The sequence below is a fragment of the Pseudorca crassidens genome, chromosome 13, assembly GCF_039906515.1.
Source record: "Pseudorca crassidens isolate mPseCra1 chromosome 13, mPseCra1.hap1, whole genome shotgun sequence".
Lineage (NCBI taxonomy): Eukaryota > Metazoa > Chordata > Mammalia > Artiodactyla > Delphinidae > Pseudorca > Pseudorca crassidens.
In genome coordinates, this window is record NC_090308.1 from 65,611,796 (window position 1) to 65,637,552 (window position 25,757).

Sequence of the window (25,757 nt, forward strand, 5' to 3'; positions counted from 1 at the left end):
ACAAATTCAATAAAGACTTTAAAAATGGTCCACATCAAAAAAATGTTTTTAAAAAAAAAGAAAACAGCCAGAATTGTTAAAACTAGTAAAGGAATATGAAACTTGTGCCAACTTTAATATATATGTATATTTTTTTAACATCTTTATTGGAGTATAATTGCTTTACAATGTTGTGTTAGTTTCTGGTTTATAACAAAGTGAATCAGCTATATGTATACTTATACCCTCATATCCCCTCCCTCTTGTGACTCACTTTGTCCCAGCTTACCCTTCCCCCTCCCCGTGTCCTCAAGTCCATTCTCTATGTCCGCGTCTTTATTCCTGTCCTGCCCCTAGGTTCCTCAGAGTCTTTTTTTTATTTTCAGATTTCATATATATGTGTTAGCATACAGTATTTGTTTTTCTCTTTCTGACTTACTTCACTCTTTATGACAGACTCTAGGTCCATCCACCTCACTACAAATAACTCAATTTCGTTTCTTTTTATGGCTGAGTAATATTCCATTGTATATATGTGCCACATCTTCTTTATCCATTCATCTGTCGATGGACACTTAGGGTGCTTCCATGTCCTGGATATGTAAATAGAGCTGCAACGAACACTGTGATACATGACTCTTTTTGAATTATGGTTTTCTCAGGGTGTTCGCCAGTAGTGGGATTTTTGGGTCATATGTAGTTCTATTTTTAGTTTTTTAAGGAACCTCTATACTGTTCTCCATGGTGGCTGTATCAATTTACATTCCCACCAACAGTGCAAGAGGGTTCCCTTTTCTCCACACCCTCTCCAGCATTTATTGTTTGTAGATTTTTTGATGATGGCCGTTTTGACCAGTGTGAGATGACACCTAATTGTAGTTTTGATTTGCATTTCTCTAATGATTAGTGATGTTGACCATCCTTTCATGTGTTCATTGGCAGTCTGTATGCCTTCTTTGGAGAAATGTCTGTTTAGGTCTTCTGCCCATTTTTGGATTGGGTTGTTTGTTTTTTTGATATTGAGCTGCATGAGCTGCTTATACATTTTGGAGATTAATCTTTTGTCACTTGCTTCGTTTGCAAGTATTTTCTCCCATTCTGAGGGTTGTCTTTCTGTCTTATTTATGGTCTCCTTTGCTGCGCAAAAGCTTTTAAGTTTCATTAGGTCCCATTTGTTTATTTCTGTTTTTATTTCCGTTTCTCTAGGAGCTGGGTCAAAAAGGATCTTGCTGTGATTTATGTCAAAGAGTGTACCTCCTATGTTTTCCTCTAAGAGTTTTATAGTGTCTGGCTTACATTTAGGTCTTTAATCCATTTTGAGTTTATTTTTGTGTATGGTGTTAGGGAGTGTTCTAATTTCATTCTTTTACATGTAGCTGTCCAGCTTTCCCAGCACCACGTATTGAAGAGACTGTCTTTTCTCCATTGTGTATTCTTGCCTCCTTTATCAAAGGTAGGGTGACCATATGTGTGTGGGTTTATCTCTGGGCTTTCTATCCTGTTCCATTGATCTGTATTTCTGTTTTTGTGCCAGTACCATACTGTATTGATTACTGTGGCTTTGTAGTATAGTCTGAAGTCCGGGAGCCTGATTCCTCCAGCTCCATTTTTCTTTCTCAACATTGCTTTGGCTGTTCGGGGTCTTTTGTGTTTCCATACAAATTGTGAAATTTTTTGTTCTAGTTCTGTGAAAAATGCCATTGGTAGTTTGATAGGGATTGCATTGAATCTGTAGATTGCTTTGGATAGTATAGTCATTTTCACAATGTTGATTCTTCCAATTCAAGGACATGGTATATCTCTCCATCTGTTTGTATCATCTTTAATTTCTTTCATCAGTGTCTTATAGTTTTCTCCATACAGGTCTTTTGTCTCCTTAGGTAGGTTTATTCCTAGGTATTTTATTCTTTTTGTTGCAGTGGTAAATGGGAGTGTTTCCTTAATTTCTTTTTCAGATTTTTCATCATTAGTGTTTAGGAATGCAGGAGATTTCTGTGCATTACTTTTGTATCCTGCTACTTTACCAAATTCATTGATTAGCTCTGGTAGTTTTCTGGTAGCATCTTTAAGATTCTCTATGTATAGTATCATGTCATCTGCAGACAGTGACAGTTTTACTTCTTTTATTTCTTTTTGTTCTCTGATTGCTGTGGCTAAAACTTCCAAAACTATATTGAATAATAGTGGTGAGAGTGGGCAACCTTGTCTTGTTCCTGATCTTAGTGGAAACAGTTTCAGTTTTTCACCATTGAGAACGATGTTGGCTGTGGGTTTGTCATATATGACCTTTATCATGTTGAGGTAGTTTCCCTCTGTGCTTATTTTCTGGAGAGATTTTATCATAAATGGGTATTGAATTTTGTCAAAAGGTTTTTCTGCATCTATTGAGGCTGTTATGTGGTTTTTATCCTTCAATTTGTTAATATGGTGTGTCACACTGATTTGCGTATATTGAAGAATCCTTGCATTCCTGGGATAAATCCCACTTGATCGTGGCGTATGATCATTTTAATGTGCTGTTGGATTCTGTTTGCTAGTATTTTGTTGAGGATTTTTGCATCTATGTTCATCGGCGATATTGGCCTGTAGTTTTTTTTGTGACATCTTTGTCTGGTTTTGGTATCAGGGTGATGGTGGCCTCACAATGAATTTGGGAGTGTTCCTCTCTCTGCTATATTTTGGAAGAGTTTGAGAAGGATAGGTGTTAGCTCTTCTCTAAATGTTTGATAGAATTCGCCTGTGAAGCCATCTGGTCTTGGGCTTTTGTTTGTTGGAAGATTTTTACTCACAGTTTCAATTTCAGTGCTTGTGATTGGTCTGTTTATATTTTCTATTTCTTCCCGTTTCAGTCTCGGAAGGTTGTGCTTTTCTGAGAATTTGTCCATTTCTTCCAGGTTGTCCATTTTATTGGCATAGAGTTGCTTGTAATAATCGCTCATGATCCTTTGTATTTCTGCAGTGCCAGTTAACATATATTTTTAAATTACATATTCAGTTCACCATGAAGCAGTAGTATAATCCTGCAGTGTACAGTGCTGTGTGAATTTTTTAAATCTTGTGTATTTTACACATAAGGATAGTGTCCCATAATTTTTAATATTCAAAACTTATGAATATCAGAATTTCCAATATTTTATTTAAGAGATGTCTCCAGAAAAATGTGTTGATTTTTACATGAAGAGAGTCTTCAGGAAGTTGGAACATAGAAAAATGTAAGTAGTTAAGGTAAGGAAACCGATAAGAAAAACCTCAAGAATTACTCTCTGGGACCCAATCCAGCAGTCTCTGGAGGGACTCTATAATGATGACTTTCCAATACCAGCTCAGGAAATCAGTTGTACTTAAAAAGAGCAGCTTTTTGAAGAGATGGATTTTGTTTTAGTGTGGTAGAAATGATCGACCTATCAGCTGCCATTCCAGCCACCCTGTTGGGTGGGGGAGGGGCTTAGGGATATAGTATATTCCTTTTGTTGCTCTTACTTAGTAAAGTTATTCTTAAAAAGATCATTTGTTCCCTACCCGAAGTCGTGAAAGTTCCAGAATTCGTTACAGAATAAAATACTTAGGACATCATTTACAGGTTTCATAGTCCTTGATTAAGCATCTGTTAACATCATATTGTCCCTCATTTCTACTTCTTTTTTCCTTTATACTGCCATGTGTAATATAGTTATGCACATATCAAAGAACCCTGAAAAAGTATAAAGTTAGTGAGTTTCTGAATTAGTGTTTAGTTACCAAAAAATTCAAAATCAGTCTAAATTTACTGAGCACACACCCAGTAATTTTCATTTGCGATAATAGGAGCTTGATGTTTTTTACATTCATATTTCTAAATTATGACTTAAAACTTAATATTGGAGCAACAAGTATTTGTTGATTGCAGTCCTTTTTTGCTTTGTCTGAACTGTTTGCCAGATGGTTTCTGCCATGGTTATGCTAATGAAAGTGCATTACCTAGTATTGCTTGCTTTGACTCATAATGTAGCTTGAAGATTTCTCATTCTAAGGCATTTGTTAACTATCAGCTCTCCTTTACCCTACTTAAAAGCTTCTATTCCCCTTTCTGCCTTCCCTCACCTAGATTGGAGCTTGTTTTTGTTGTTATTGCAATGGTGATGTACTGATTTTTAGACACTGTGCTGGGTGGTTCCCCAGATTCACAAATGTTGCTAATCTGAAAAGAGAATTCCAGACACTTTTACAAGCCTGTCTCATCTAAGCTAATTTTAGAATGATTGTGTAGAATGAAATGTGCCTGAAATTGCTTATTAGTCATGGTGGTAGGGATCCATTTTGTCCTCTGGAAACAGGGATAATTAAAAGTTTTCACAGAAATATCTTAATGTGCCTGATTCAGTAAATGTGCAATTTGTTGTTATGTCAAATTTAATCAAAAGTTGGAGCTTGGAATAAAATGAAACTCGAAATAAATTTGAGTTAAGATTATGCAAAGAATTCTAAAACATAGCTTTAAATAGAAAAGAGTTATACTTTCAAGGTGGCTGTAAATTTGAGTTATTCTGTTCACTACATGCATTATTGCATTAAACATTATTCTTCTGTTGTAAGGTCCTTTTAGTTTATGTAAAAAATAATAGGGTCATCTTGATTAAGATGCTAAATATATTGCTGATTGGTTTAAATAAGGTACTGAAGGTTATGGAAATACAAAATTTTAAGAATGAATTCTGTCTTCTAATCAGGCCACAATTATTAGAGTACAAGATCTGAGTGCTGCCCACTAGTTGAGAAATTACATAATACAGCTTTCAGAGTCAAAAGAATTTTGACTTTTTTGTCAGCTGTTACTTACAATATTTTGGTGTTTCCTTTTAGATAGCTGATCTCTCATCTTAGAAGATACTGTATAAACAGCCCTATTCCCAAGTAAAAGTGCCGAGTGAAGCTGTTGTTTAATTCATTCCATTTTACTGAAGACTTACATGTGTAGAGTTCTTTCATAAACTGATTTTTAATTAAATTATTTTTAGCATAGAAGTTCCTGAAGCAGGATTAACACACTAGCCCATTTCAACAAGCTGTGTATTTGGGAATGGAATGAGAGTCATTCATCTCCACTAGGAAATTAAGAGTTGTTGTTCACAAATAATAAATTACTAGATTCTGACAAAGACTAATGGGATTAGGTAAGTGTGACTCAGTGTAATAAATGCAAGCCTAAGCATCCTTTCAGGCCCTGAATTAAACCAGGTACTGCTATTGGTTAAAGTCATTCATGGCTTACAACCTGCTAGCTGTCTTGCTGTAGAAACTGTAACGTAAGGCCCTTGAAATAGATGCCGTCATCAGCCCCAGCCCCCAAGCATTCATCTGTTTAAACACATGACAGAAGATGGTAGAAGAGAATTCAGCAGCTCTTCGTGTAGTAGGAGTGGTTATTGTATCAGGACATACTTTGTTGTAGGCCAGCAACTTTTGAGTTAAAATACTGTAGCTGTTTCTCTTCCTCTCCTTACATCTTTCTTTCACTCTTTTTTTTTTTTTTTTTTTAGGCAATAAACTCACTTATTTTTCTCACAAATATTTTGTGTAGATCCAAGGAGCAACAGATTCCAACTTTCTCCTGTAGCAGTTAAACCCTTATTGTCTCTTCAAGTAGATTTCAGTACTTTACTTCTTTTATTTTTTAAAAGGGAACGGGCAGCCAAGACGTAGATCCATCCAAGACTTGACTGTTACTGGAACAGAACCTGGTCAGGTAAGATTTAATATTTGAATTCTCTGTCTTTGAAGAATAGTAATGGGCAGAAATCAAGAATTAACTATTTTATATATATATATATATATATATATATACACTCTGCAAAATTAGTTTTATGAGTTGACCTAAAATTATGATAGAGAAATTCATTATCACCAGAACTTAAATACTTAAGGGAAAAACAGTATAGATGCCATTATTGATTTAACTTGAAGGAAAATTTGTGAAAATATGTTGATTAATTCAATAGTGCTCTATGTATGTTATATGGTTTTTATATATGCTTTAATAAGGAAGTATTCAATTTTGTAATTTAACAATTTGTCATTAACATTGTCCTCTAAAATGAATCATTAGTATTATCTCCTTTTTACTAATGAGGGGAATAAATATTTCCCCAAAAGATGTCACTCCTCTGGGATCACAGGCACTGACATACTTGGCGGACTTTTAACATCTTTTAATTTGTCATATCCCCTAGATTTATATTTTTGTGAAACATCCTTAGGACAGTATTTACTAAGCAGATGGATAAACTCTAGAAAGTCTTCTATCCCAGTTGTTCAGGTTTTTATTCTTCATCTTTATATTTCTGGATATTCTTCTAAATGCCCCTTACCTCTTTGTAGATGACCCAGACAGTGCTATAATTTAAGCCATTTCTGACAAGTGCAGAGTTTTAACCAACCAAGTATATAAAAGTAGCAGTCATTGCTTTTTCTGTTACTCAGGTCAATAGACTTAACATATATAATTTATATCACATTCTTAAAATGAATTGAAAACTAATTATGAGGTTTTGTTGTTGCTTTCAGTTTTGCTGAAATAAATTTTAAGACTATAGCATGCATCTGAAGTAATAAAAATACCACATTATGGTCCATATTCATGAAAAATTATAGGATTATATGTTATAAATAATGTGATTTAATTTCTGGTAAAATGTATTAGTACTTTTCATCTAAAAGGTGTTTCATTATTTCATTTTTATAACATACTTGAAATTTTAGAGATTCTTTGTAGTCATTAATAAATATTTAAAAACCTTTTCTAGCCATCAGCTAACTTAACTAACAAAACCACTTGAGATATTTAAATGATAGATAGCCTTGATCTTCATTTATATCTGGAAATATTTTTATTTCTCGCAATACCCATACACATACTCAAATACATATATACACACATACGTACATATACTATATATACATAATACATATTAATTTATTATATATTTTATGATATTAAGTGACCTTAAATCTTGGTTTTATTTATTTAATAGCAGCTTTTTCAGTATATCTGCTTTCATGAGATCCCAGAACTTTTGAATGAAGTTTCCCACTTTCTCCCCCTCAAATACTTAAAGTATTAACCAGGGCATTCAGTAACAGATAGCTTGACATCTGGTATTTGCTGTGATTCCTTAGAGGCTTGATGAGCTCAGTCTTTTTAATGCTATTTACTATTGCCATTGACATTCCAGTTATGAGAAACTCTAGCCAAGTATTCTCCCTTTGACTAGGAATGGGAGGCTTGCTCTAAGACAGTTCAGGAGCATCTGCCAGTGCCAGTGCTCTTCTCTGTATTCTATATTAAAGGCATTGCTGTATTTCAGGACTGACCTCACCATACCAAGCCTTAACTTATTTCCTCACAAACTCCATATTACTTGAGACGTCTATCATTACCATTTTCATCTATAAAATACTGGAACTGAGGCCGACTTTGATTGTGGGACAGTCACCTGCATGAGTTGTCATGGACTACTCCAAGAGATTCAGAGTGAGGGGGAGTTTGATATGGTGGTAAAACCTGTTCTAAAACAGGTGCTATGTAGCCATTGTCTAGCCAGTTTTTAAAATTGATCCGCTCTTTCAGAATTACTTAAGTATTACAAACTTAAAATGCCTAATATCCAGTTTGGGGTGAGAATGACAAATGGTAATCCTCATATACTATGAAAACATTTTCCCCTGAAAATGTTATGATAAATGAGCATTAAATCTTTTTAATTACTACTGAAAATAACATTCATTATTTGAAGAAGAAAAGTATGCGTAATCTGGATGTACAAAATTGAAGGTATAGTTCTTTTTAAAATCTGGCTAAGCAGTGATTAAACAGATGCATAGCAGGGTTTTTTGTTTGTTTTGGCCATGGAAATTGATAAAGAACATAAAAGCATTTGCCCAGTCAGTACAACCATCAGAGGAAAAGAGAGAGCTTACTAATGAAGTTTACTGTCACATCTCATAGGGGAAAGTGATCTGGTGAGAGTTTCTACTATGACTCTTGATTCGAGACTGATCTTAATAAAATCACTTAAACTTTTCATCTGTCAACTAAAATTAAATTGGTTGTTTTTATACTGCCATTTCTATTGAGAGGAGGAATAGTGAACGTAGCAAGCTTCTTAATTAAAAGTGGTTGTGTAAGTATTCATGTAAAAGATTGCATCCACACAACATACAACTCACTTTTAAATTAATTGATTAATGTTTTTAATTAATTCAGGAAGCTCATTAAGCACATGTAATGGATTTGGCCTCCATTTGAGAAGATGCTGAGAAAAAAGCTGCCCTTGATGTCCAGGAACTGATCTGATACTAAAGCCTTGGTGTTGTTAGAAGCTGGACATAAAGAATGTCTCAGAACACCAATAGACAAAGTGACTCTGAGACCATGATAAAATGAGACAAAACAAGACCATTTTGTCTAAGCACAGACAAAAACAAGGTCACTGTGCCACCCACAAAATACAAACATTGCCCTCTCCCAGTGGATATGAGTGACTGATGCTTCTTTACCAGATGCAGCTTTACCCTGACCCTAGACTGCCCTCCCTGTAGAATTGCCGTTGCTTGCTGACAGTAGCCAATCTAGAGTGAATGCCTCTTTCTTTGGAGCCTCCTCAGAATCATTCAACAAAAGCCCAGATCCTCTAGTAAGCTCTTTCTAAAACCCTCTTACACCCCAGAGTGCCCCAGGGGGAGCACTTTGCTTTACTGCAGCAAATACTAAACCCAACTAACTCCACGACCGGTGTGTTTGTGGTAGTCTTTGGCCAGGGTGCATTGACAGTACCAAAAAGGCCCAGTCTCCCAGGAGCTTATTTGGGCAGATCAGACTTATGCCCAGATCATCTAGAGAACTTTAACAGTAACAGCTGCCTTTTATTTATTGTGCACCCATTTCGTGCCTTTAATGTATATTATTTAAATCTTAACCCTATAAGTTTGGTACTTTTTATTTGCCCCATTTTGCAGATGGATAAACTGAGGGTTAGAGAAACTTACCTAAGTCTTTACTTCCCTTACACTGGCCAGTAATTGCTATAACCAAGTTTTGAATCCAGATCTGATTCCAAAAACACACAAACTCTATACTCTCTCACTCTGTCTTGCATATAAAACTGAATGCAGTGCAGGGTAAAGTAATCCTAGACCTCTTCAGTTTCAAGTGTTTTGGCTTCAGGTGGTCTACATCATCATTAATCATTTAAATATTGTTTATTGATGATCATTTTTTGTTGTATTATATTGTTGAGCAAGGCTAACCCACCTTGATAATAAATTTCTTTTTTTTTTTAATTTACTTATTTATTTATTTTTGGCTGCATTGGGTCTTCGTTGCTGCGCGCGGGCTTTCTCAAAGTTGCGGTGAGTGGGCACTACTCTTCGTTGAGGTGCACGGGCTTCTCATTGTGGTGGCTTCTCTTGTTGCAGAGCACCGGCTCTAGGCGCGCGGGCTCAGTAGTTCTGGCTCGTGGACTCTATAGTGCAGGCTTGGTAGTTGTGGCGTGCAGGCTTCAGTAGTTGTGGCGCGCAGGCTCTAGAGTACAGGCTCAGTAGTTGTGGTGCACGGGCTTAGTTGCTCTGCGGCACGTGGGATCTTCCCAGACCAGGGATCGACTCCATGTCCCCTGCATTGGCAGGAGGATTCTTAACCACCGCGCCACCAGGGAAGTCCGATAATAAATTTCTACAGATGACTGCACAGATTTATTTTTTATAATACATCTGGGTGAACCTTTCTGTGTTTCCCTAAAATTATACATTCTCATGTATGCCTGCATACCCGTTCTGGAATTGTATCCGATGTGGATCTGTTTTCAAGATTTCTCTTGGAGAGTGCTGCAGTCAAGGAAAATTTCAGCTGCAAGATGATGTGATGATGATTCTTTAAAGAACCAGACGTACTGATTTCTATATGGACTTTAGAATCTACATTTACTGGTCAGATGTGTGGCTTTGGGCAAGTCCTTAATTTCCCTGAGCTTTAGCAACCTTATCTGCCAGTGGGGACCATAACATCCACCCCCCAGCGTTCTTATAACATGTGAAAGTACCAGACACACAATAGATGCTTAGTACATGCTTATATGCCTGTCCCCCTTAGTGTGCCTCCCAGGGGTCTTACAGCTTATTCTCACTATAATGTATTACTATAGAGAAATAAAACAAAACTAGTGCTTGGAAAGAAGTAAAATCCATTAGTGTTCTATTCCTGCTGTGTCATAAGAGAAGCTTCTGTCAGGGATCATGGAAAGTATTTGCTTTAAAGGCCTTATATCACATATCAAAAGCTGTATTATCATACATTGTTGTTATTTATTTAAGGAATATAATTTATCATACTACTTCTTTTGTCCATCCTCATTCTGTACCTCCTTTAGTGTAAATAATTTTCTGTTAAAGCTCTAAATCAGAAGCTTACATAATAGTCTTAAATAATTCCTGGCTCATAGGATACCTTCCTATTGGAGAGTTTAAAGACCATATAAGAAAAATAAAATTCTAAAATTTCCCTTATAATGAACTATGGTGAAGCCAGAATTAGATTGAGCCCGTAATTTTGGATTAGGAAGGATGTTTTTAATATACCCTGTCATGTATAGATTTAATTAATCTGATTATCATAATGAGGAAGTACCCTTGTAAATCCACATTACCTGCTGATACCCATTTCTTTTTAATATTTATGTTGTTCAGATGTACTTCACAGAAATATCATATAAATCTCTGTGTTTTGTGGTTCTATAATTTTAGCAACTAAGATGATTTCTGAGGGTTTTAAATAGCTTTCAAATGTCAGTCTAAATAGTAAGTAACCCTGGCCATAGATTCTTGACTTCTGAAAATATTTTCCCAGTCTTTCAAGTGAGACATAAAAAGCAAAGCTTTATCTTTGTAAATAACTTCCAATTCCTCTTTATAAATATAGAGATAAAGTTTTGATCAAAGTCCAATTCTGGTTCATGTCTACTGATGGTAATTTGCCCTGCAGTTTAAATTTGGCTTAGTATTCTTTTGCTGTCTTAAATTGCTGTGTGGCATTTCTGCACTCTCAGAACCACTTTCATAGCCAACCCTTGTGGTAAGTCAAGTATTTCTATATCTCTTAAACTTTTCAGTTTCTTTGAGAATAGAAAAAGTAATTGTAAATGTCTGGAAGGAAAGAGCAACCTAAATGAGTTTTAATAGTTTCAGAGCATTTATGGCCATCAGAATTTTATCAGTAACTTTTTTTTAAATAGCTAATATAAAAATAAGACTTCTTTCCTACTAGGTTGCCAGCAGTTTCATATTTTTTAAAAATTATCAAATATTATCTGTTCTTATCTATGCTTTGTATTTTTTAGGTATTCAAAAAATAAAGTTATGGTTTATTTTTATTTATTTATTTATTTTTGCGGTACGTGGGCCTCTCACTGTTGTGGCCTCTCCCGTTGCGGAGCACAGGCTCCGGACACGCAGGCTCAGCGGCCATGGCTCACGGGCCCAGCTGCTCCGCGGCATGTGGGATCCTCCCGGACCAGGGCATGAACCCGTGTCCCCTGCATCAGCAGGCAGACTCTCAACCACTGCGCCACCAGGGAAGGCCATGGCTTATTTTTAAATATTCTTTATTTTTTTAAAATACAAACATGTTAGCGTATTATATTATTCATTGAGATACTCATTCCTTAAAATATAAAGACTTATTTAGTTAATTTATGGTTTTAAATTTAACTCGTAGCCTTTCTTATAGCTTTAAAGAAAGACCAGTTTTGAGACTTGACCTAAAAATATGAGCATTATTTCTTAGTTTTATAGCTTATGGGAAATATGAAGTAGAACAAATGAGTGTGCACATGAGGTACTAAGAGTTTCTTAGAACGAAAGAAATAAAGTAGCAAAGAATTCTCTTAGGAAAGGTTTAAGTTGAAGGAGTATGATAATTCATACTAGGTCCAAGTAGGATAATTTGTTTTAATATCACAAATGGGGCTTCCCTGGTGGCACAGTGGTTAAGAATCCGCCTGCCAATGCAGGGGACATGGGTTTGAGCCCTGGTCTGGGAAGATTACACACGCCATGGAGCAACTAAGCCTGTGCACCACAATTACTGAGCCTGCACTCTAGAGCCCACAAGCCACAACTACTGAGCCCGTGTGCCTAGAGCCCGTGCTCAACGACAAGAGAAGCCACAGCAATGAGAAGCCCACGCACCGCAACAAAGCGTAGCCCCCGCTCGCTGCAACTGGAGAAAGCCCATGTGCAGCAACAAAGACCCAATGCAGCCATAAATAAATAAATAAATAACTTTAACAAAACAAAACAAAAGCAGTAGCAAGTAAATTTGTCTGTCTTGGGTAGTAGCTCTGGGTAGAGGGGAGAAAATGTATCCACTGTGAATCAATAAAAACTTTCCCAGCTTGATGGAAGATATAACAAATCCCAACCACAACAAATCCCAAGCAGAAAAAAAAAGAGAAAACCTATATTACTGGGTTAAAACACAGGGCGTACTATAGTCAAATTCTAGAAAACAAAGACAAAGAGAATAGAGTAAAAAAGCAGCCAGAGAGAAAAGATTGTCCACAAAAGAATACCAGTTAGATCCTCCAAAGCAACAAGGAAGACAGAAGAAAGTAGAGTATCTTCAAACTGCTGGAAGAAAACAACTGTCACCCTAGAATTGTTAAGTCAACAAAAATGTGAAGAATGAGGTCAAAGTAACATTCTCAGGTGAACAAAAACTGAGTTTACCATCCATAGACTCTAACGCTAAGAATTTCTAAAGCGCATATGTTAGGGAGAAGGGGAGTCCTGCTATTGCTTTTGTAGGGTAGGGTTTTTTCCCTAGTTTACTGAGAGTGAAGCCTTTCTTGGGTTTTGGCTTTAAGCAGGGGGTTCGCCAGTCCTACTCACATCCAACAAAGACGTAAGACTTTATGCCTGTTTCTCTGAGTGCAGCAGGCAGTCAGAACAAAAGCTACAGGCCATTGGGGTTCAATTGAAATTCCCAGGGCTAGCAGCTTAAGCACTTGCTAGACTTTATTTCTGGTCTCAGAGCTTTTCCCTTACTTCCTTGCAAGCTTATCAGTTTTTTAAGAGATATTTTATGTGAGTGCATATAAATTTTTTTAACATATGTATATTTATCTAATATTCTTAGAGGATTTATTTGTTTTTTGCAAGTGTTTTGGGACCTCTTCTGATAGAAATGGAAGTCTCTCCTGTGTCTTAGAATGGAAATTATCTCTTGTTATTTTGTTTTCATATCAAAATCACACTTTGTTCCTCCTGTCACTTCTTGCAGGTGAGCAGTAGGTCATCCAGTCCTAGCGTCAGAATGATCACTACCTCAGGACCAACCTCAGAAAAGCCAGCCCGCAGTCATCCATGGACCCCTGATGATTCCACAGGTGACCAGTTTATCCTCATTATAATTATGAAGTTGAATTTATCATGTTTATGTTCATTTAATCATGTCATTTCTCTAATGCTTACAAAGGCAGGCATTATACAGTAGTTTAGATTTCCCTGTTAATAAGATCAGATATTTAGCAATAAGTTTTAAAATGCCTTTTTGAGTGCTAAGACAGAGACTACTACCTTGCCCCATGTGTTTTTTTCCCCCAGATACTAAACATGTATTTTGAAGATGGTTTGTTTGGGGACTTTTTTCAAATAGGAAGATATTCTATTCTTGATATTTCAGTCTGATTGTCCTATTACAATCCATCCTTTTCAGTAATAGTAGTAAATTCTCATCTTTTGATAACTAAAATTAGAATGGTAAAATAATCATCTTCATCTCAGTCTTGTTTTAAAAATACAAGATATTATGTACCTTGGTAAGAAAAACATTTCTGACCGTTGACCTTTTGAATCATTTTTAACTGAGAGGGAGACCTCATTTCAGTTACGTAAATATTCTGTTAAATAGACTTTTAAAAGCCTGGTAAGAGTTATTAAAACTCCCCAACATGAAAAACTAACTGGTCAAAATCAAAATATTAGTATTAAAACCTGCCTGTCTGAAGGTTGTAAGGGAATAGTTTCATTATGGGTAAGCAGGAAATTATGTGCCATAATAGAAATTTTCTTTAGCATTAAGGGGATACCTTGATAAATACACAGCAATATACTTCTATAAAAATTATTTATATGTTACTATGTCAGAGAAGGAAGATGATCTCTTAGATCTTGGAAAATTAAGCAATTTGGGGTTTTATATAAGATCAATTATGTTACTAATTGTGGCAATTAAAAAGTCAGCTTTCTGTCTTTACAAACTAAAATTCTGCTTACAGGTATTTGCAGATACTTGTCATGGTTTAGTCAAGTTCATAATTTAATTTAAAAATTAACTGGGTGGCTTTTCTCCGTGTCATGTAAGATAGAACTATGTTTAGCCTTGGGTGTACTCACTAGTTTTAGTAAGTTTAAATTCATTGGCGGCAAAAACTCCTAAGTTTCACCCTCAGCACAGCGCAGCCTAGGATTATCCAGAACATTCACCACTACTCAGCACGTGTGCAGAATTTACCATGACGTACTTCTCCTCAGAGGTGGGCAGGGAAATGCTCTCGACAGATTTGACCATTAACATTCAGGTAGTGTCAGCTCTTTTTGGTTCCTACATCCTTCGGTGAGGGCATGCTCGCCCAGACATTACAGCATTTGGCAGGTCTCCTCACTTCAGCCTGGACTAATCTAGACACGCCAGTCAATGTGTGGCAGATAGTGAATTCATGAGGGAAAAATCAAAATTCTCCTAAGTCCCTCTCACTTAACTGCTGCATTTTGTTTCTTTTCTGGGACCTAAAATACCACAAAATAGCAATAGCTAGATATCATACATAGGTCCAGGTTGCAGTATCAACTGAATTTTGACTTTGCCTTGAAATATACTGCAAATGTGTGGTTATCGTTTTTAAATATTTTGAATACAATTTTAGAAGTTGAGAATCTGGTTTAAGTTTATAATTAACGAAGTTCAGCTTTGCACTGTTTCTAAGAAAAATACTGATAATCAAGCTAACAGAATAAATTGTAGGAAAGAGATAGGTAAAACCTTTTTCTTTGAAGGCCCACTGACCCAGAAAAAAATTAGAAGTGCATACATACGTTAAAACAACATAATTAATTCGATTTTTTAACTTAAAAGGGCAGAGGTTTTTGTGCTTTTTCAGAGAAAAAGAGCACAATGATTTAATAATCATAACACATAAGTACTCTTGGGTTTCTACTTAGAATGTATTGGCGATAGAGAAAGATATACATACGCAAGAGCAGCTAGTGAAAGAGATGCCTAGATCCAGTAGAGGGTCCCACCGTGGGCGGGGAACGGTGCACAGGGGGAACATTCACTCAAGAGTTTGTCCTGTGCTTAGTACTTTGCAAAGATAGAAATATAAGACATGCCCCATTGCTTGCATTCTGATTACAGTTACAATACTGACACATTAAAAATAAATTCATCATGCTGTATAACAAACTACTACACCGAATGTTTTAATAGTTATAAATAAGCATAATCCTGGCATAGTCTGTGACTTTTCTGTAAAATAGTGAGATTAGTCACTATTGTTCTTTAGTCATAAAGCAGAAAGGAGAAGACAGCATTCCACATGAAGGGAGCACATAGAGAATATGAGATAGTTATAAGTATTGTGTTTAAGGGGCTAGAAAAGAGATTCCACCTAACTTAACCAAATCAGTGTGAATCTGGACATTTAAGAAAAGAGGTTAGATTTGATCAACAACTAAAAAACAAACTTTTGTGGCATAGCCTTGCTATCTTGTAACCAGAAACTGAAAGCTAAATTTCAATTTAAGTGAGAAAGTAAAATCTCACGTCTTGGTTTCAGAGAACAGATGAAATTCAATAAAGGACCTTAAGTTTCCCACTCTCAAAGAGCTTTAAAATTGTTTGAGTAGCACAATCCTTGGACTTTTTTTTTCACCCCCAGAATACTGTGAAACACTGATATATTTAATTCTGAAATACATATTGGATATAGGGGACTGATTTAATAGGATATATCAAGTATCAAAGATTTAAGAAAGAGCGATAGGAGTGGAAATATTAAGTTGAAAAACTCTTTCAAGACACTTAATTTTTCCAATAAGGTCAGGGGGAAGTCACTTTTAATCAGTTTAATTTTGTGGAAAGCAGTGTTTGGTGGGAGCATTATTTGAAACTATTGTAAGGGGGTGGGGAGAGGTTTCGTCAGAGAAACAAATGTATTTCTTATTTAGCCATTTCAGAAAAACCTTTATGTTATATAATTTTAGGGTAAAGGCTCTCTTAGGCAATCCTCTGTTATTCCTTCTTTAGTGCACTCCAATATTTGATTAACAGTAATTTTTAAATCTGAAATATAAACTTGAGTATTTAAAATTGCCCTCATTTCCCAATTCTTCGTTTAGTATCAATAACAATAATTTTAAAACAATAATAATAACCACCACCAGCACCATGTGTTGAGTGCTCACCATAGGCCAGCTAGCACTGCATGGTATTCCTTACATGCATTATCTCATTTGGTCTGATTTAGCTTTGCTTTTGGAGTTATTTGCAAGCACATTCTTAATGGCCTTTTAAAAAAAAACTGAAGCTAGAATATCAGTCAGCAGTAAATTAGGAGGCTACTGAACCGTCAAACTGTCTTAGTTTCCTATTGCATTTGAGGCAGTGCCTTGCTGTCGTCCTGACCTTGCCTGCCTTCATCCGCACCACTCTTTCAAGGAGTCGCTTATAGAAAAAGGGCTGAACAGCTCACTTGTTTAGCTCACTTATTCTCTATTATAAACGATGGGAAAGCAGCTACTTCTGAAATAAAAAGTCCATATTACTTCACAGTGATCCTTCCTGCTTCTGGAACTGTTGTACATAAATGTTAATATTGGGAAGCAACCATCCCATGCTTCTCTTGCAAGTTGTTATGGCAGTTTTACCTCTTTTGAAATACAAACAAAACCTGTCTGTTCAAATAGTCTGATAAAATTGACTGGTTGTTTGAATTAACCCTTTTAACTATTTTTGGCATGATATTGAGTCACAGTTTCCATACTGTCAATGTGTGTAATATACTCCCATCAATAACATCTCTCATTTTCTGCAGTGATTCTCATTGGGAGGAGTGGGATGAGCAGCTCATGTTAGAATCTATACTAATTGAAGATGATCCACTGGGAGAGAAAGTGCCTCTTGCTTTCCCCCTTTCCCTGTGAAGGAACACTGATGTTGCCGGAGTTGACACAGCCTTAGAGTAAACTTAGCATGATCAAGGAAAGAATGTGGAATTTGATTAGGTAGAGTCAGTTACGACTGAATTTAAAATATAAAGGTCCCATATCACTGTTTTTGTTTTTAATTAAACAAAGCCTTACATGCTTTAATATATTGTGTTCTATTCAACTTATAGCCAACTTAAATTGTAGGTGTGAGAGTATGGTTGTATTCCAATTATCTGTAATTGGATATCCTCTGTTTACTTTTAGAATTCAAAAATTACCAGTAGCAATAACTTTTATTTTACTCTAAGAAAAACAATACCATTATCTCATGCATACTTTCTTGCTTTTTGTTTCTAATTATTTGTAACAGAAAATAAATAAAATACATACTCTAATTCCAGATACCAATGGATCAGATAATTCCATCCCAATGGCTTATCTTACACTGGATCACCAACTACAGGTAAAGGATTACTTTCTCAGCAAAGTTTACTTTTTCCTTTTAGAGAAGTTTATCTTTAAAGCTGATGGTTGTGTTCCTATCTGTTATTGTATATTCATTTATTTATGCTTTTAGTTGACCTCCTTAAACTTTTAAAAATCAAGCTGAAATAACTGATTCTCAGTTAAGTCAATCAAAATTAAAATTGCCAAAATCACTGTTCCTGTTCTAACAATCATCTTAAAATACTCGTACCTTTGTTCAAGACTGCCAAGAATAGCATTTTGCTCTTTATTTTTAGTGCATTAAAATGTAAAAGCCATATAAGCTCATTTCTGCTTAATAGATTTTGTGGTACTTTGGCATGTTCATGGTGACTGAAAATACAAGTAATGTACTTCATTGTCTCCTCATGCGTGTGAGAGCTATAAACATCTTTCAATATAATAAAGTCTGGCAACCTGAAATGTAAAACCAGAGGCCAAGAGTACTCGACTCATGGTTCTCTGTAACAACGAGAAAGTGTTAAAGCGGCAAGGGTAAATTTAAGATCTGAGTTAACGTTGACAAAAGGGCACTGAGATTTTCTAGGCCTGGTTTAACACTTATTTTTAAAAGATCATTGCTTTAGTGCTATAAAAATATATCACAGTCTCTGTCTTAACTCTCAGCTAGATATTGAGTTTGATTTAATTATGTTTTAACATTCCTGATTTTTCAGCCTCTAGCACCATGCCCAAACTCCAAAGAATCTATGGCAGTGTTTGAACAGCATTGTAAAATGGCACAAGAATATATGAAAGTCCAAACAGAAATTGCATTGTTATTACAGAGAAAGTAAGTTGTCTTTAATGAATAAGAATAAATCATTAGTATTTTGAATTTAAAACGTGTTAAGGTGCAATATTGTTTAAAGACATGAAAACTTAATAATTTTTAGAATTAATCACTAAGCATATTTCTAATGTGGAGATTTTCTCTATGTTTAAGTTTTAAGCACCCTTCGGCTAATTTTCCCTGCAAAACTCATCTCTTTTGACTATTTCTTATTATATTAGGAAAAATATAACTAAGGGAAATAAACTAGTGTTCATAACCATGTGTTTTATGTTCTCAGAATTTTAAAGTTAAAAGCTGTTTAGATTTACTTTTATAAAGGTTTATTGTTTCTTTGGACAAAGGTAAAATAATTTGATTTACTAATGTTCAGTTGTGCTTTATCTTAGAAACATATATGTAGATATATTCTTGCCAGGTGTGTGTTTAGGAGAGTAGAATTACTTATTAGAGGGCTTTATTTCATATCTATGAGTGTTTTTCTAGGGAGTTTTGTACTTACATTTTTCTGGGAGATACAGAGACTGCTTTACTCCCCTTTTAAAGAAATACAGTCCCATTTCCATACTTCTCTATTTGAGATTCTTTAAAAAACAGTATTTCAGTTTTCTTAAACATGACCTTCATGAAATAACCTATGGAGCTGATTTATGGTGGTAGGTAGTTTTTTTACAGTTTACTAATACAGTGATGTAGATGAATTCAACTTAATATTTTAAAGGCTAAATACGAGATTAAATATTACAGTCTGCAAACTGTAGAACTAATTATGGAACTCTGTGGCACTTTATGATAAGAAAAAAAACGATTTCTTATGTCTGAATATGTATTTCTTGTACCTAACCTATAATTTTTTCATACTTTAATCATTTGAAAGAGGAGTTCTATGCTAGAGAAAAACAAATGGTGAATTGTGGGCACTGTAAAAAATATGATAGTTTTAATTGATTTTTAAATACTTTAAATAAGAAATGTTACTAGTAACATTTTGTTTGAGGACTTTTCATTAATTCAGTTATTTCCAGCAGCCTCACTTTAGGAGCTAATACATACTATCCCCCAAATAAAAGGCGCTTAAAGAAGTGTATCAGGCTGGGGGCTTCCCTGGTGGCACAGTGGTTAAGAATCCGCATGCCAGGCTTCCCTGGTGGTACAGTGGTTGAGAGTCTGCCTGCCAGTGCAGGGGACGTGGGTTCGAGCCCTGGTCTGGCAAGATCCCACGTGCCGCGGAGCAACTAAGCCCGTGCGCCACAGCTACGGAGCCTGCGCGTCTGGAGCCTGTGCTTCGCAACAAGAGAAGGCCGCGGCAGTGAGAGGCCCGCGCACCGCGATGAAGAGTGGCCCCCCGTTCGCCGCAACGAAGACCCAACGCAGCCAAAAATAAATAAATAAATAAATTTTAAAAAAAGAATCCGCATGCCAATGCAGGGGACACGGGTTTGAGCCCTGGTCCGGGAAGATCCCATATGCCACAGAACAACTAAGCCCATGTGCCATAACTACTGAGCCTGCGCTCTAGAGCCCACGAGCCATAACTGCTGAGCCCCTATGCCACAACTACTGAAGCCCGCACGCCTAGAGCCCGTGCTCCACGACAAGAGAAGCCACTGCAATGAGAAGCCCGCACACAACAAAGAGCAGCCCCACTAGCCACAACTAGAGAAGGCCTGCACGCAGCAACAAAGACCCAAGGCAGCCATAAATAAATAAATAATTTATTTTAAAAAAACAAAAAAATTTATCAGCCTATAAAAGACTCTGGTTTTTCCCGAAAACGTTTGCAAGAGTAAGTGGTTCAAAAGTGGTATTTTGTATTCTTCTCATTATTTTAAAATAGGAAGGAGATTTAGGTTGGATAGCAGCTATTTTAATTAGCTTGCAGATGTTTTGTTAGCTCCCACTTTGCACTGTAGTTAAATAGGATTGTGGTTTCAGAATATGAATATGACTACGTGAGTATAAAAGTAGAATGTGAGGCTTCCCTGGTGGCGCAGTGGTTGAGAGTCCGCCTGCCGATGCAGGGGACACGGGTTTGTGCCCCGGTCTGAGAAGATCCAACATGCCACGGAGCAGCTGGGCCCGTGAGCCACGGCCGCTGAGCCTGTGCGTCTGGAGCCTGTGCTCCGCAACGGGAGAGGCCACAACAGTGAGAGGCCCGCGTACCACAAAAAAAAAAAAAAGTAGAATGTGAATGATTAAAACTTCAAGTGTTATTTTCAAGGATAGCTAGATAAAGCCCTTCCCAGCCTTTTTGTCTTCCTTCCTACACAAAAGGGATACCAAATGAAATTTTCTGCCACTTTTATTATGCCATGTTATCTGTTTTCACTACTTATCTAAGTACAGTTGCTTATTAAAAGGATTATGGTATTTGTATGGTTACGCCAGAAGAACGGTTGATAGTTTCCATTCCAGCCCATAGTTATATTTGAATAATGTACCTAAGATGCATAATGATAGACCCAGAATAAAAGTTCTAATTAATTGAGCTTCCATCATTAGCTGTTAAGGTATGAATATTTCCATCCTGTGTAATATGTGGTATTTGTTTTTAGGCAAGAACTAGTTGCAGAACTGGACCAGGATGAAAAGGACCAGCAAAATACATCTCGTCTGGTACAGGAACATAAAAAGCTTTTAGATGAAAACAAAAGCCTTTCTACTTACTATCAGCAGTGCAAAAAACAACTAGAGGTCATCAGGAGTCAGCAGCAAAAACGACAAGGCACTTCATGATTCTCTGGGACCGTTAAATTTTAAAATATGCAAAGAAAGACTTTTTTTTAAAGGAAAGAAAAACCCTTATAATGACAATTCATGAGTGTTAGCTTTTTGGCGTGTTCTGAATGCCAGCTGCCTATATTTGCTGCATTTGTTTCATCGTTTATTTTCCTTTTCTCATGGTGGACATGCAATTCACCTGTCTCCTCATATAACATGGGGGCATCTGTACTTGAATAAGCAGCAGTTCTCAACTTCAAAACAGATGCAGTAAACCGTGGCTGTATATGCATGCTCGTTGTGTGAAGGCTAGCCTAACAAAAGGGGTATCAAACTAGCTGCTATGAGCAATCATTGTCTTTTTTTCGAGGTGGAACCTCAAGAATGATTTTGTTCTTGTATCTCATCTCAAAAAACCAATAATTTTTTTCCAAAAGATGGTATATACCAAGATAAAGACAGGGTATTATAAATCTAGAATAATTGGTTTTACATTATAGAAATACAGAACCTTTAGGGATAGTTGAGAGTGAGGGCTTTGATGCCAGCATCCTTGGATCAGTACTGAACTTTATCCATGAAATATTTAAAGGTAAGTGGCGGCTGCTGTATTTAATAAAAGCATATTTCATTAGACTAAACTTTGTCTATGATACATTGAACAAAATGGAACCCTTTTTTTTTAAAAGGTATAAAGATTTTTAATTCTGTGATTGCGTGTATGTGTGCTGAAACTGTAAAGCTTTTATGACTCTAATATTAATATCCCTCAAATGAAATTAAAAGGTAAATGAACATGATCCAGCTTAAATGATCATTCCTTCCTGCAATGATTATTGGATTGTTCTACTGTATATTTGAAAAACTGAAGAGAAATCATGGAAAATGGAAATAATTGCTCCAGCCAAAAGGCTTGGGCCTAGATTTCTTTTACAATACCAAATGAGCAAAAAACCTGGCAAATCAGGACAAGTTAATGAGGAAGTTAAAGGAGTAAATCTAAATTCATCAAGTATCCTATTATCGATACTGGAATGATTGATTTTCCTTGCAAGCCCACCCTAGGATGCCTGCTGCCTTTCAACACTTTTAAAGGAATTTCACTTATAAATAGAAAATTTATATTGTTAACAGTAACTTTGCTACCAACTTTGAAAATAAAAGTAATAATAAAACTTCATTGAAATAATAAACTATATAAGCTCTATTTTTTCAGTTGGTATTAAAATTAATTACATTTTGATACCAGTACAAGGTGTCTTTTAAGTAGGGATGTCATCGACCTCATTTTTATAGCATTAATGTTTTATGAAGAGAAAATTTAAAATGAAAGCATAATTGCTGTGATTATTAGACTTATATCGTGATTGTATTGTAGTTTTGCTCTATTTCAGATAAGCAAGCTGATCTAAGAATTTATCAAAACTATTCTTAAAAATACTAAAGCAGGTAACTTTTTCTTCCATTATTTTTTCTTCTTCCCACTGAGTTTTATAATGTATTCCTTATGTATACAAGCAATAAAGGTAAAGGACAGTTTGTACTAAACTGTGTCATTTTTAGCTTCTTCAGAATCTATTATTAAAAAGTTTTTGGTAAATAAATATCGACCATCACTTCATTTAAATAAAAGGAGGTTTTCATTCCCAAGTAATTTAATTACCTAGCTGAAAGTGATATTAGGCTTAATGTATTAATAGTAAAATAAAATTGGCACAGAAAATAACTCTAAGGAAAAGCTTCACTCTTCCATAGTATTGCTGCTTGTCCGTACATCTATTACTCCACCAAAAGGGACCTAGTCGGTGTTTAGAGACTTTTCTAATTATCCCAGAGCATGAGGTAGCCAAGCGTGGATGCTAAGGCTGAACTTTTCCATTAGGATTTAGCATTTTAGATTTCAGATTTTATTTCTAGTCACGAATGTGTTTTTGCTATACACTACGCACTTAAAGGGAAAGTTTATTATTGTTATTACTACATGCAATCACTTCATTAAAATATCCCAAATAAGTAAATGGAAGAAAATAGTAGTTTTAAGTCATGATGCCAAATGCAAAAAAGGCTGTTGAACGCTTGCTCGTTTGTTTACAGTATGTTCCTGGGGATTTTCAGTACTGTAGCGGTCCTGTACACTGAGTGCAATTCAGCCTTACTTGGTTTTTAAGTACTTGCCAAGCTCATATTTTTCAAGTCCTTATTATCCTTGATGATGGGAGAAAAGCATAGCAGGGATGATTAAAATCCACAGCCAGTTTCATCAGTGTTCTCACCCATCAGCCCTTCAAACAGAGGTGTTAACAAGCAGCCAAATTTGTTATTAATTCCGGTCTTACCGTTTATTCTAACCCTCGTTTTTTGGGGTGGAAATAGCAAACAGATAAACAAGTATCTAAGAGGCCCCAGTCTGAAAAATTCACAAACAATCCTTGAATAAGCCCTAATTACATTTTATTTTTACCTCCAGGGAAGGAAAACGAAGCTTTTATCTAACTTACAGGGAAATACTCCTCAGCAGTAAAAATAGCTTTTTTGAGTCAAATAAAAATCAGTTAAGAATATTTACCTTATAGCAACATAGCATATTGAAGAGGTCTGTTTAAAAGCTGTTTACAAATGTTTGACTATTTTTGGTGAAGTATTTTAGAGCATCAAATGTCTTTTTTTTTTCTGCAAGTTTCTTTTATGTTCCTAGTTTCAGCTCCTGCCTGTAGCCAGATCACAGGCCTTCCCTGTGAAACTTTTGTTTCTTTATGTAAGTGTGTGTGGTTTTCAGTGGTCAGCTCCTTTCTTCAAACGGTAGGAAGTTCTACTTCTGTCATTCAGAACATTTTATGTAAAATGATGTGATGCAGAAATCCTTGTGCATACTGTATAATTGAAGGAAGCTTTTTAGATTTATTTTTGTTTGTAATAAAATTCAGATTGTTACTCTAAACTTGGTCATAAAAATGGTGAATGATTTATAGCAGCAAATGAGCTGTGAGGTGTTCTACTCGAGCAGCATGTTTACGTTATACAAAATCGAATAAAAACTGAAAAGTCAGTAATCCTAATACTCAATGCTGTTGTAACATAATCATGATTTTTGAGAGGCTGGGTGATTGGCCAGTTAATACATCATTTCCCCCAATTCTAATTTTTGGTTAAATGGATTCTCTTCACAGTTTCAATGAATCCTGATTTGTATGAAGTATAACACGGTGTACATCACTACACTTCTGCTCATTAGAAACCTGATTTCTTGTAGTCTATCTAAATTACATTAAGTATTTCATTTCTTTATCAACCTACTAGCCCTCTAACCTACACATCTGTGCACACACACATTCTTATAAACTCTGCCTTCACTTTAGTAAATATACCTGCTTATTCACTCATTCCTCAACAAATATTTATTGGGCACCTGTGATAAGCCAAGCTGCTGTGGCTAATGCCAAGTGACATGTCCATTTCAGTCACATGGTAGTTAAATGGTGTTCCCATTTCACAGGTGGGAAAATAGGCTTCTGAAGGTTAAGACTTGTGCCTGAGTCTGCTTTTCTATCATCATCTGGTTTCAGCAGAATTACATGCCTGGAGACTCAGCAGCCACTATCAGCCCACATGAAGGAAAATGGAATGGCAAACAAAGGAAGGGGAACGTGAGGTAACTTTAAACTTGCAGGCACAGGGACTTTGTGACCACTTTTAAACCCAACATTGAGACCCATATTTGTCTTTTAAAGCCAAGTCTGTGTTTTAAGCCACTTGGCTGTGCTGTAACTTAAAATGCTCACTAAGTCCCAAGGTGCTTCAGCTCTTTCACTCACTTATTGGATGGGTGGGATTATCTCCAGTCTTCCGCCCCACCCTGCACCCACACACCTGAAGGATGCGCTGCAAATGGAAATACAGGTCGTGGGGCTGTGAGGCTTGGTCTTTAGACTCGTTCTCCACTCTATAGGAAAGTGAGACTTAGCCCAGGTTTTTTTGTTTTTGGTTTGTTTTTGGTTTGTTTTTTGCCCCTTTTGTGGGTGTGGGGGTCTTATTAAAGAATAATTGGGGTGTAATTTTTATACGGTAAACTGCATTCATCTAAAGCGTGCAATTTATTGAGTTAGACATATTGTATATACACTTGTAAAAAAAACCACCCAGCAGCCAACATCCTGATCATCTCCATCACCTCCAGAAGTTCTCTCATCTCTTGCTGTCTATCCCTTCCTTCACTCCAAGCGCCAGACACTGGTCTGTTCCCTAACCGTATAAAATAGTTCTCATTTTCTAGAATTTTACATAAATGATACAATATGTACTTTTTTTAAGCTTTTTTCTCCTCTCGAAGAGTTAACTCCTTTGAGAGGATTTTTTTTTTAAGAATTTTTTGATGTGGACCATTTTTAAAGTCTTCATTGAATTTGTTATAATATTGATTCTGTTTTATGTTCTTGGTTTCTTGGCCACGAGGCATGAAGGATCTTAGCTCCCTGAGCGGGGATCGAACCCGCACCCCCTGCATTGGAAGGTGAAGTTTTAACCACGGGACCGCTAGGGAAGT

At 36.1% G+C, this 25,757-nt stretch overlaps 1 protein-coding gene across 2 annotated transcripts in view; it reads left to right on the forward strand.

Moving 5' to 3' along the window:
* Positions 1-24,155, forward strand: part of MAP3K7 (mitogen-activated protein kinase kinase kinase 7) — a 68,194-nt gene extending 44,039 nt beyond the window's left edge. For both annotated transcript variants that reach the window (XM_067702557.1, XM_067702558.1), the window contains 5 exons: positions 5,637-5,701; positions 13,289-13,394; positions 17,619-17,680; positions 18,381-18,496; positions 21,052-24,155. In XM_067702557.1, the coding sequence (XP_067558658.1) occupies positions 5,637-5,701; positions 13,289-13,394; positions 17,619-17,680; positions 18,381-18,496; positions 21,052-21,232 (530 nt within the window). In that variant the 3' untranslated portion in view covers positions 21,233-24,155. The remainder of the gene's footprint in view (positions 1-5,636; positions 5,702-13,288; positions 13,395-17,618; positions 17,681-18,380; positions 18,497-21,051) is intronic.
* Positions 24,156-25,757: the final 1,602 nt, after the last annotated feature.